Source organism: Thamnophis sirtalis, unplaced genomic scaffold, assembly GCF_051295495.1.
Source record: "Thamnophis sirtalis isolate CommonGarterSnake01/CBP01778 unplaced genomic scaffold, rThaSir2_p1.2 scaffold_5, whole genome shotgun sequence".
Classification (NCBI taxonomy): Eukaryota; Metazoa; Chordata; class Lepidosauria; order Squamata; family Natricidae; genus Thamnophis; species Thamnophis sirtalis.
In genome coordinates, this window is record NW_028261385.1 from 1,854,200 (window position 1) to 1,866,987 (window position 12,788).

At 53.8% G+C, this 12,788-nt stretch overlaps 2 protein-coding genes across 2 annotated transcripts in view; one reads left to right on the forward strand and one right to left on the reverse strand.

Moving 5' to 3' along the window:
* The window catches only part of VCP (valosin containing protein), a 33,790-nt gene extending 32,850 nt beyond the window's left edge, over positions 1-940 (forward strand). The window contains exon 17 of the mRNA XM_087715198.1: positions 474-940. Coding sequence (XP_087571324.1) covers positions 474-579 — 106 coding nt within the window. The 3' untranslated portion in view covers positions 580-940. The remainder of the gene's footprint in view (positions 1-473) is intronic.
* Positions 941-6,532: 5,592 nt separating this feature from the next.
* On the reverse strand, positions 6,533-11,731 carry LOC148045245 (protein huluwa-like). The gene is made up of 3 exons (XM_087717055.1): positions 11,271-11,731; positions 10,610-10,823; positions 6,533-6,928 (listed from the first exon to the last, which is right to left on the reverse strand). Exons 1-3 carry the CDS (start codon positions 11,706-11,708, stop codon positions 6,756-6,758), a joined length of 825 nt encoding a protein of 274 aa, XP_087573181.1. The 5' UTR covers positions 11,709-11,731; the 3' UTR covers positions 6,533-6,755.
* Positions 11,732-12,788: the final 1,057 nt, after the last annotated feature.

Below are 12,788 nucleotides of genomic sequence, written 5' to 3' on the forward strand. Positions count from 1 at the left end.
TGCCCGTATCTCTAATTGCATCTGGAGAATGAGGGGGTTGTATGGAAACAAGCAGGAACAGCTAAACTGGAAGGGAGGGAGGGAGGGAAGGAAGGAAAGGAAAGGAAAGGAAAGGAAAGGAAAGAAGGAAGAAAGGAAAGGAAAGAAGGAAAGGAAAGGAAGGAAGGAAAGGAAAGAAGGAAAGGAAAGGAAAGAAGGAAAGGAAGAAGGAAGGAAGGAAGGAAGGAAGCTGTTTAATAAATAAATACCAGGAAGGCCGTTCCTGCATTGGCTCCCCCCCCCCTGTGTGGGGCTCTCTGAAGCTCTCCTGAGGCAGGAGGTTCTGCCCCGTAGTGCAGGGGGGTGGCGGTGTTCCCTTTTGGCTTTCCAGATGTTGGCATCCAGCTTCCGTTAACTCCAAGCCCCCCCAGCTCAGGAGTCGTGGCTCTTCCGGCTCCTCACCTGCGTTTCCCCCCCTGTGTTTCTCCTGGCAGATTCCCATCAGGCAACCAAGGTGGGGCTGGGCCCAGCCAGGGCACCGGAGGCACCGGCGGAGGCAACGTTTACAGCGAGGACAACGACGACGATCTCTATGGTTAAGCTGCGGCCAGAGTGGACCAAACTCCAAGCAGGCCACGTTGTACAGGGCAGTCCTCACGGCCAGTGGACTCCTGGCTTCTTCATTCCTCGGTCAGACTCATGTAGCTGCTGCGTCTCAGGCTCTCTCCACTGAGCCTGCTGTCCATGCAAGGCGGTGGGTGGCCTGGTTTGCTTGGGAGGTAGGTAGGCAAGCAGTGGAGGAGGAGGAGGAAGAGGAGGAGGAGGAGGGGGATTGACTTCTGGGAAATTTTCTGTTCTAGTTTTATGGCAGAATCAGCAGCTTTAGCAACGGGTACAACAATAGCCTGTAAAAAAAAAAATTAATAAAAACCCACAAAAATAAAAAAGTCCCATAACTTCATGCTGGCCTGCCTGCGCCTTTGTTCCCGACTAAAGTCCTCCGGCGTTTCTCGTCTCCCTGGGAGGGAAGGTGGAAATAGGCTCCTCCGGTGCCCTTCCTCAGGGGCCACCCCGTTCCTCCGTGGTGCCTTCAGCGGAGGGGACGGGGGGCCCTTTTCCGTGGGCAGGACGTGTCTGTGCAGCTTCTTCTAGAGGAGAACCTCCCCTGGCGGCTTTCCTCCCGCCCGCATTGGGTCCTTGCTGCTGTCCTGTGGAGGGTCTTGGCTCCCCAGCTCAGGGTTGCCCCAGAGGACCTTTTCCAAAGGACGTTTCGCTCCCCAACCAGAGTTAAGAACTGGGGGAACTTCTTGGATGAGGAGCAAAACGTCTTCAAAGAACAAAACCCAGCTGCCTTTTGGGAAAAGCCCCCGGGGGTCTCCCTGCTGCTTAGTGTTTACGTGAAGCTCCCTGGCCTCAGCTAGTCTCCTCCTCTTGCTTTGGACCAGGAGGCCAGCGGAGCTCTGGGTTCTCCCTGCGGAGGCCACCGAGCCATCAAACTAACTTCCGTTAACCTTCATCCCAATGCTGGCTTGTTCCTGACTTGAAGCGTGATTCAGAAGGCGGCTTGTGGATAAATTAAATGGGTGGTTCTGGGAGAGCTGGAACAGAAGACGCTCCCAGGGGTGGTGTACCCTCCGCAGCACAGAATCACAGAACGTTCAATGGAGGAGGTGACTAAGTGAGCTTAATAGTCTTCGCACAAAACCCTTCTCCGTGCTGGAGTACTTGGAAAAGGCTGGAGCTTCACAGAACGCAGCTCGGGAGCAGGAGACCCGTGCAATTAGTCCCATGGCGGAGGGGCTGCCCCGCTCATTATCTCCTGATTGGCATTCTTCTCTTTGTGTTCACCCTTTTGTCAGTCCGTGGATGCATTCCACCCACAGGCCAATTATCCTAATTTCAGTAACTCTGCTAACGGCACTCCGTGTTTTTATTTGTATTTATAATTTATTTTTCTGAAGAAATCCAAAGTTGATGTGAGCCCCTTTTCCTTCGCCTTCGGAGCCTCCTCGTACTGACTATACGGAGGAAGAAAGCCGCAGGGCGGAACGTTTGCGCTCAGCTTCCAAGGACTGAAGAAGGACTGAAGCCGGCCTGGCTTTCCCCCCTTTTCTAACCAACCCAGACAACTGCAATGCGCTCTACATGGGGCAGCCCTTGAAGAGTATTCGGAGACTTCAACTCGTCCAGAATGCAGCCGCGCGAGCGATTGTGGGTGCACCTCGGTACACCCACGTTACACCTATCCTCCGCGAGCTGCACTGGCTTCCAATCGGTCTCCAGATACGCTTCAAGGTGCTAGTTGTAACTTATAAAGCCCTTCATGGTATTGGATCTGGGTACTTGAGAGACCTCCTGCTGCCAATTACCTCCCAAAGACCCATTAGATCACACAGATTAGGCCTCCTCCGGGTGCCGTCTACCAGCCAATGCCATCTGGCTATTACCCGGGGGAGGGCCTTCTCTGTGGCAGCTCCGGCCCTTTGGAACGAACTCCCTGCAGAGATTCGGACCCTCACCTCTCTCCAGGCCTTCCGGAAAGCCGTCAAAACCTGGCTTTGCCGGCAGGCCTGGGGGTGATGAGTTCCCCTCCCCTCTCGACATGTATGGTTGTGCGACTGTTGACTACTTTTATTATTTGTATTTCGTTTTTTTATGTTCCCCTTTTTTTCCCCCTTGAATTGTTCGCTGCCCTGAGTCCTCCCAGAGAAGGGCGGCATACAAATAATAAAATACAATACAATACAAAGCCTGGAAACGGAAGGGCAGCCTTCTAATCCCCTCACACAGACGGCCTCCCTACACCAGGCTTCTCCTTGGCTCAGCCATAGCTGGAACCATGAGTTCATCGGAAAGGAGAAGCAGGAAACACCGGTTTTCAAGCCCCTTGGTGGGAGTTGGCTTCATTGTTTTATGTCTCTTCAGCAAAACCCTGGATGTCTTGAATAAACGGCCTCCCTGGCTATCCGTTGGCTAAGCATCTTCAGTCAGTGCGAGTCAGACACTGATCCGATTTAACGTTTGATGTCTAGATTGAGATCAGTTCAGGGATAGGGACCCTAGTTCCCATCATTCCCCCCCCCCCTTCCTCCCAGTGCTGATTGGCTGCCTGCGTCTCTGGGAAAGAGGATCTTTTGCAGACCTCTTGATCGAAAGGCTCCGGTCGTCTCCGTGAGCCAGTTGCTGTTTTAACTTCTGATTTACGTGGTGGAAACCCCCTCTGGGAAAACCCAGGTAGGAAATGTGTTTGGGGGACAAGGGAGTTCTAGGCATGGCCCAGTGGGACTCTGTTGTCTATAACCAATTTCCTTGAATTCAAGTACAGTGACAATAAAGATTATACTTATATACCAGACACACTAAAACTAAGCCATCCATGATTTAAGGTGGGTGAACCCCTGTGTCTTTCCAAGCAATAGCAATAGCAGTTAGACTTATATACCGCTTCATAGGGCTTTCAGCCCTCTCTAAGCGGCTTACAGAGTCAGCATATCGCCCCCAACAACAATCCGGGTCCTCATTTCACCCACCTCGGAAGGATGGAAGGCTGAGTCAACCCTGAGCTGGTGAGATTTGAACCGCCGAACTGCAGAACTGCAGTCAGCTGAAGTAGCCTGCAGTGCTGCATTTAACCACTGCACCACCTCAGGTCTTTTTAATATAGATATATATATATAGAGAGAGAGGGAGAGATAGGTATAGGTATATATGTGTGTGTGTGTGTGTGTGTGTGTGTGTATATATATATATATATATATATATATATATATATAGAGAGAGAGAGAGAGAGAGAGAGAGAGAGAGAGAGAGAGAGAGAGAGAGAGAGAGAGAAATAGCAATAGCAATAGCAATAGCAATAGCAATAGCAGTTAGACTTATTTACCGCTTCATAGGGCTTTCAGCCCTCTCTAAGCGGTTTACAGAGTCAGCATATTGCCCCCAACAACAATCCGGGTCCTCATTTCACCCACCTCGGAAGGATGGAAGGCTGAGTCAACCCTGAGCCGGTGAGATTTGAACAGCCGAACTGCAGTCAGCTGAAGTAGCCTGCAGTGCTGCATTTAACCACTGCGCTACCTTGGCTCAACCTAGTGATGGGAGATCCAAATTGCCAAAACAAAAGAGTAATAGAGAGGGTGCATCCCCTGCCTTAAAGGAACCGGGATGGTTAAGGAGCTCAGGACTCTTCCCGAAGCAAGGAATTGCTCTTCCCACAAGCTTTCCAGCTATGGGTGTCTTATGGACACAGGAGGTTTGGCAGATAAGTTACGGCTCAGTTCACACATGCTAGGATATCCTATGGCTTGTTCCAGGCTTGGCCCACCGTAACTTGTATTTTTGCTGTACTGTCCATGGATAAACAATAGCTGGTGAGTGGAAAAAGCCAGCTCTTCCCTCTGGAGAAAATGTGGGATGGGATGGGGGGGCTGGGACCCTTCAGAGTGAAAGGTCATCGAATGCCCTGATTTGTGCAATTTGGACAACATGAGCATTTTGGATAGCAGCTCCATTTACTGCACCGGCTTCCCTCACTTTGCCAAAGCTGTGTATGTTTGCTCCTTGTGCGGTGTTTTTGCTCGCAGGATCTGTGTGTGTATGCTTCCAGGAATAGGAGCCCTTTTTTTTTGAGACGACAAAGCTTGCCAAAATTTAAATGAAGTGCAAAGATTTTGCCGAAATGCTGTCAGTGTTTCCTGGGTTTTTAATCCAGTTGACTTGGAAAATATTTATAGTGCAAAGGGACATCGAAGTAACACTCTCTGCAGACGTTCAGGTGTTCGGCTGCAGTTCAGCTTTCAGAGCGCGTTTGAACCACCTGCCTTGTACGTGTTCAGCACTTTCAACATTATTATTTGATGGCCTGCTTTTAAAGGTCAGGCTCCTTCCCTTCGAACCTCAAATTGACAGCCTTAGCATGTTTTTCTCCTTTTACACAAGAGTTTGCTAGGAGGGGAAAAGCTACACCAGATCAAGAACGGTGGTACTGATTTAGCCAACCTATTGGGAGAAACTAAACACACACTAAAACATACACATTTAATTTGACAAGATCGTTCAAGAAATTAGGAGGTCCCTCTCTCCTATCTTCTGAACGATCCACTGGATTCTCCTATTGCAACTTTCATCCTTGCATCCACCTTAATGCATCCACGACTTAACACGGCTATTTTGGGGATAGGTGCCTTATGTACACCTCAGAAGACCAGGCCCAGAGGTTACATCAGCCCAGCCTCCGCTTTCATACACACTTGAGAGACCGCCTGCTGCCAATTAGCAATAGCAGTTAGACTTATATACCGCTTCATAGGGCTTTCAGCCCTCTCTAAGCGGTTTACAGAGTCAGCATATCGCCCCCAACAACAATCCGGGTCCTCATTTTACCCACCTCGGAAGGGTGGAAGGCTGAGTCAACCTTGAGCCGGTGAGATTTGAACTGCTGAACTGCAGATAGCAGTCAGCTGAAGTGGCCTGCAGTACTGCACTCTAACCACTGTGCCACCTCCAACAGACCAATTAGATCCCACAGACTAGGCCTCCTCCGAATTCCATCCGCCGGCCAGTGTCGACTGGCGACTACCCGGAGGAGGGCCTTCTCTGTGGCTGCTCCGGCCCTCTGGAACGAGCTCCCCGTGGAGATTCAGACCCTCACCACCCTCCAGGCCTTCCGCAAAGCCCTTAAAACCTGGCTGTTCCGACAGGCCTGGGGCTGATGAGTTCCCGTCCCCGCTCAAATTGTGTGGTTGTTGATTGTTTTTAAATTGTGGTGTTGTTTGTCCGTTGTCTTTTTTTTTTCCTGTTTGTATCCCCCCCCCTTACTTGGCTTGTGAGCCGCCCTGAGTCCCTCTGGGAATAGGGCGGCATAGAAATACAATAAAATCAAATCATTTAAAAAGGAACGAAGAGAAAAAGTTCAGTATCTTTAATAAACACTATATAAAATCAGGCACCACAGGCTGCCCTCAAGGTTTGTATCCCACCAGGTCTCTCTCCTTGTACCCCGTGCTTAGGAGGGTTGTGCTGATGTGCAGAATGAGCACCTGTGAGGTTGACCCTTATGTCTCTCTCTCTCTCTCCACATGCCTCCGTCCCTGGTCAGGTGTTAAAATCATTTGGGGTTCTTGAGATCAGATGAGATTAGTTCTAAGTTTTCTGTTCAGGGCTAACTAGAGCGCAGTGTCCGTTGTGGGTCTTGTGCTTGAAAGCTCTGCGGAAACGGACTGTGATGAGCGTAGTGGAGGTGTGGGGTGCTGAAAAGGTTCATATTTTGGGCACAGAAGTATTCTATAAAGTGGGGGGGGGCAATTGTGGTGACTTTTAAGACTTGTGGACTCCCAGGGCTGGGGAATTCTGGGGGTTGAAGTCCACAAGTCTTGAAGTCACCACAATTGCCCCCACTCCTGTATACGAGGTGCAGATCAGTGTAAGTCAGTGGTTCCCAAACTTGGCAACTTTAAGACTTGTGGACTTCAACTCCCAGAATTCTCCAGCCAGCTCTGCAGAGCTGGCTGGAGAATTCTGGGTGTTGAAGTCCGCAAGTCTTAAAGTTGCCAAGTTTGGGAACCACTGGTGTAAGTGAAGCTTTTTTGTGGGTGTGGAAATGTTCCAGTGGGAGAGACATTCAGCCGAAACGGGAATTCTCTCCCACTAAACAGAGTGCAAGCCACAGAGAAAGACCACGACTAAAATCATTCCTCGCAACGAAGGCCAATAAGCACGTCTCTCTTTCGCACACACACCCCGCAAAGTGCGGCCCAGAGAACCTTCCGCCTCCTGGGTTACAGCCAGTACTGCTTGCTGCAGATGGGAGGCAGGGAACGATGGAGCCGCGCTTTCCTCTTGTACCCGGGGTCGTAGTAGTCCCACTCAAAGTGCTCGGCTTGCTGGAGATGCACGGCGGGCGTGTTGGGGCTGCCTTCGCTGTCGCTTGACAAGATCCGAACAGAAACGCCTGCAGTGGGGGGAGAGAAGCCGCCACGTTATCAAGAGATCCCACCAGGAGTCGCGTTATAGATCAACCTACGCGATTCTACGACGACGTTCTCCCCTAAATAGGAAACCTTTATGTGGGCGAAACGTGCTAGCGATGCGCGGGGGAGCCGTGCAGAACTACAACGAGGAGGGAAAGCAATGTAGAAACGAGCCCAAGGGAGACTTCAGCCAGAGACGGGCATTAAGTGGGAGGAGGAAAGAAGGGGGCAAAATGTGGCTGGTTGCCCCCCCCACCTCCCACCCAGTCTGCCTTGTTTTAGCTCTCACTTTTCCACTCAGCTGGCGCTCTGGAAGAATCCAAGGGTGCCCAAGGAGTCTTTTCCATACTCGTATCCCGATTACGTATTTGTTGGCAGAGTTGAGTACTACAGAGATGTTTAAAAAAACAACATCCCACCTCCTTATGTCTCATCTTTCTTCATTAATCACCCCTCCCTCCCTCCCTCTCTCTAGCGGAAGAGGATCGGTTGAGTGTTGGTAGATCTGTCAGGAGCTTAAGGAGGTTCGGTGTCAGAAGCAATCACGTCCTTCAGCTGAAGACGAGGAAGACGGCCGCCTTCGAAATGTCAGAAGAATTACTGGCTCAGAAGACCAGGTCGTGGTCATCGCAGCTCAAACAGCCTTGGGGGAAGCCATCTCAGGGAAGAAAGTGAAGGAGATCCTTCCAACCAACGGCAGTTGAGTTGGGTTGGTAGCCCCATCAAGACCCATCAGCCAACCTTCTAAGCCAGTATTTCTCAACCTCATCAACTTTTAAGGCGTGTGAACAACTATTCTGGGAGTTGTTGTCCACACATCTTAAAAGTTGACAAGATGGAGACGTCGACTTGGTCTTCACAATGTGCCCAAAAAGGGTTGTGGGTGTAGAATATCTAAACCTACTGCAACGTGCTCTACATGGGGCAGCCCTTGAAGAGCATTCGGAGACTTCAGCTTGTCCAGAATGCAGCCGCTTGAGCGATCGTGGGTGCACCTCGGTACACCCACGTTACACCTATCCTCCGTGAGCTGCACTGGTTACCGATTGGTCTCCGGATACGCTTCAAGGTGCTAGTCGTCACTTATAAAGCCCTTCATGGTATTGGACCTGGGTACTTGAGAGACCTCCTGCTGCCAATTACCTCCAACAGACCGATTAGATCCCACAGATTAGGCCTCCTCCGAATTCCATCCGCCGGCCAATGCCGATTGGCGACCACCCGGAGGAGGGCCTTCTCTGTGGCTGCTCTGGCCCTCTGGAACGAGTTCCCCCATGGAGATTCGAACCCTCACCACCCTCCAGGCCTTCCGCAAAGCCCTTAAAACCTGGCTGTTCCAACAGGCCTGGGGCTAATGAGCTTTTGTCCCCTCTCGAATGGTATGATTGTTGTGTGCTTTTAAATTGTGGTACTGTTTTGTTTTGTGCTTTTTTCTTTCCCTTATTTGTACCCCCCCCCCTTGACTTGGATTGTAAGCCGCCCTGAGTCCCCTCCGGGGAAAAGGGCAGCATAGAAATATAATCAATCAATCAATCAAACCTACCCGTGGGCCTATTTTGCTTTTGCAGTAACCCAATAGACCACCCATGGCCAACCCCAACAGCTCAGGAGCCCTTTCCAAACAATGATGGCATGATCAACCACCTCTGTCCTGCCTCTTGATGCCTCTCTGGCCTGGCAGAGCCCTTTGAGGTCGGGGTGCCTTGTGGGTCTTCCCCAGAGGATGAGCTGGGAGAAGGTCCTCGGTCTCTTTTGGACCCCTGGAGACTCCGACCTTAAGAATTCTCCCTTCAAACATGGTGGCAATTTAGTCGGGGGGGGGGGGGTCACGTGACGTCTTAGGCCATAGTTACACACGGGGACTCTCATGCACGCTGGCCACTCCGCTGACCCCAGGAGCACAAGGATGAAGACCCATCTACGTGACCCAGGATGGTTCCACCACAAATGTGCGAACAACAAAAGCGCGCCTGACTAAACCGCAGTGACAAAACCGTGCCAACAAAACCGCGCAACGAATGAGCCCGGAAGCGCGCTGACAACAGCGCGCCGACAGAAGCGCGCTGTAACCTAACCCTAACCCTAAACCTAACCCTAAACCTTACCTTAACTTAAATCGCACTTCTGTCGGCGCGCTGTTGTCGACGCGGTTTTGACATCGCGGTTTTAGTGCCGCGGTTTTGTCGGCGCGCTTATGACGTTCGCGCTTTTGTCGGGTCATGCCCCAGGATAATGTTGCAGGGCCCAATCTGGGTCGCTCACCGAGACCGGAGGTTTTGTCTTCCGAGCTTTGGGACTCATTCTGGAGCCCATCCCCAGGGACCGTCTCTCTAGCAGAGTGCGAGCTATCTGTGTGTGGTACTTATAGTGCCGGTTGTAAAACGCCTATTGCTTTTGAGATGTTGATTAGGGTCTGTTGAATGGCTGGCTTTTAAGCCATTAGCTGTCATTTGTGCTGTAAGTGATAAGACTGGGGCCGTTTTTTCCAGGCTTCACTCCCCTCCCTGGCTGTTTTTGTGCCTGCTCGTCCAACAATGTTAGTAGCTGCAAGATCGAATGCGTCTCCTTGTTCTTTCGGGCCACCAGACCCAGCTGGGGAAAGACCCAGCATGCCAAGCTCAGCTGCTAATTCAGGAGCCAGAGTGTTGTGCAAACACAGGCATTGTGTACCTGTAAGGGGCTGCCTGTCTGGACATCTCCGGGGATCAGCACACGATCCAAGGGATGGTTGAAGCAGGAAAAAATAACTCAGGAAGAGGCAAGTGGAGAAACCGGTTCCTTCCCCTCCTGAGTGAACTGCAGGGGCCACGTTTGCAGGAAGGAAGCTTGGTTGGTCTCCAGAAAGGACCACCTGACCCTTCCCACCCACCCCCAGCCCAGAATGTAGACTGAGCAGGGCCCCAGGTTGCTCAGCCACCAGCTGTTGAAGCCCTACCAATATATAGGCCAGTGTTTCTCAACCTTGGCAACTTGAAGATGTCCGGACTTCAACTCTCAGAATTCCCCAGCCAGCATTCGCTGGCTGGGGAATTCTGGGAGTTGAAGTCCGGACATCTTCAAGTTGCCAAGGTTGAGAAACACTGATATAGGCTATTATTCCTGGGCCCAGAAGACTAATGCTGGGGAGAGGGGGGGCTCCTGCCTCTGCAGAGCCCTTGGGACAGCCTGCCCCACGGCTGGGTTGCTCAGAGCCAAGGTGGCGCAGTGGTTAAATGCAGCACTGCAGGCTACTGCTAGATCAGCAGTTCAGCGGTTCAAATCTCACCGGCTCAGGGTTGACTCAGCCTTCCATCCTTCCGAGGTGGGTAAAATGAGGACCCAGATTGTTGGGGGCAATATGCTGACTCTCTGTAAACCGCTTAGAGAGGGCTGAAAGCCCTATGAAGCGGTATATAAGTCTACTGCTATTGCTATTGCTCTGGAGCTCAGAAAGTTCCCTCGTTTCCCTCTGCCCGTCCCTCCTGGAAAAGGGAACACGGTCACCCTGGGCTCAACACAGCCATATCCTTGGGGGGGCTCCTCTGTCCATGACCCCTGACATTGCAGCCGCCCCCCCAATTCCTTTCCAACTCCCCCGCTGCCATTTGAGGCACTCGGATGCCAGGGACTCCAACCCACCAGGAGCCGCTCATCATTTCGGCCCCTCCTTGGCCCCCACTCACCAGCACTGGCGCCGAAGTCCGAGTCGAGGCCGGGCCCTTGCGAGGCCGTGAAGTTGGCAGAGTTGAGCTGGGCCCTCCTGTCGCCTGGCCGGATGCTGCTGCCAAACTCAAAAGGCCCCGTGCTGGAATGGGTGCCCGGTGCCAGCCTGCTAGAGGTAGGGGGCTTCCTCTGGGTGCTGGTGTGGCAGCTGGAGAAGACCTTCTCCAGGACGCCCTACAAGGAGGGGAGGGAGTTTGCCAGAGTTCCCCCTCTCACCAAAGCCCCTGTGCCCGCCTTCTTTTGGCCAGGAACAACCTGGAGAACTTCACCAAGTCCACCCAAGGGACACTTCCAGCCCTTTTCCTCCTCTGGGCCACCCAGAGCCTGCCTGTCCCTCTTTGAAGGAGGGGGAAGTGGAGCAGCATTTGGGGAGGGGGGGCTCAATGCTTCCAGCTGGACTAGCTTATTGCCCCTAAGTGGGGGGGTCCCATCAGTGACTTCGGCCCCTGAAGTTGGAGGGGAAGCAAAGCCCACATTTAAGCGGGAGCTTTGAGACCCCCCCACCCCACCCCCAGCATGGCAGGCCGAAGCCTGGCTGGGAAGTCGCTGCCCATTAAACCCGAAAGGCTCCAGCTGACCAGGAAGAGGCAAGCGGGTCCCCAGGCTACGCCCCCTACTCACCCCAGTGCCGGAGGAGGTGACGAGAGAGTTGGGGGGCACCAAGACGGGATGCTTTCCCAAGTCGGTGCAGGAGGAAGCGGCTGCGGGCGGCGCCCGTCTCTCCGGCCGGAGCAACCGAGGGCTGGACGCGGGCAGGTCGGACGCCGCCGCCGCCCTCCTCCCGCAACAGGGCGCCCGCGGGCCCGTAGCCCAGGTCTGGGCGAGCTGCCGCCGAGCCCTCCCGCCGCCCGGCTCGTACTTGGGGGTCCCCGGGAGGAAGCGGGGGGGCGTGGAGGGGCCCCGGGCGGCCCCCACCCTCCGGCAGAGGCGCCAGCGCAGGAGGAGCAACGTGCTGAGCAGGAGCAGCAGGAGGAGGCAGGGCACCAGCAGCCCCACCAGCAGCCGCAGGGACCGCCGCAGCGCCCACACCTGGCCCGCCAGACCCCGCAGGGGCTCCATCGCGGCGCAGGCGGAATGGGGACGGCCCGGCAGGCTGACATTAAGGAGCCCCAGCTGTGGGATTCGGGCGCTCGGGGCGGCTTAAAGGCGGAGCGCTTCGCTCCCGGGAGCGCTTGACCGGCCCTGCCTGGGGGCGGCAGCCGCGGACCCCCCCAGGCTGGCAGGCAGCCTTCGCCCGAAACTCCCGCTCGTTTGTCCCAGCGGCTCCCTTGCAGCTGATGGAAGCCCCTAAGCCGGGCGCAGCGGCCGGGGTGGGGGAGAAGGGGGGACAAGCAGCCCCTCACCGGCTGCCTGCGAAAGACCCGGCGCTGCCCAGACCGAGCAAATCCCTCGCAGGGCCTGCAAAGCGAGGTTCCTCCTTCAGCCCCCCAGGGGCCACTGGGGAAGGGGCCGGAGGGGGAGGCCCCTGAGCCTTGCGCTTGGCCCGGCTGCTAATTGGGGAGGGGTCCTTTGGACTCCTTCCCATGGGGGCAGGGAAGAGCCAGGCAGCCGATCCTGTTGTCCAGGGCGGAGGGCAAGCGGGGAGCCCATGAACCAGGAAGAGCCCAGACCTCTAACCAGGATGAAGCCACGTGAATGGGAAGATGCTCTGGAGATTCTCAACCAGGCAGGTCATGGTTTGGCCCAAAAGGGCTTTTCCAAAATGCCCAGCTGGACTTTCTTGAGTTTTTCCTCTGGAAATGTTTAGGTTCACATCCAAGAAGAGAACTGAAGAAGCTCCTGGGATGAGAAGGGAAATGTTTTCAAAGGAAAAAGCCCAGTTGCCTTTTGGAAAAAGCACCTTCAGGTGTCACGTGAAGTGGAGCATTTGAGGCCTTTAAAAGCCACAAAGTTCATCAGGGAACAAAGTGTTAGGGCACCTGCAGTGAAGGCTGAACCCCAGGATTTCACAAGACAATGTAACATCACCCCACACACACAAAAAACCCCAGAGCCCTCTCCAGATCCCCCTGGGCACAAGCAGCCCTGCGATTGCACCAGCTGGAAGACGGTTTGAAGCCATAATCCAGCACCCCAGAATGGCCCTCTCATTGGGGGGGGGGTGGCCACACCTGCCCCATGGCCAACCCAGGTGCCTTC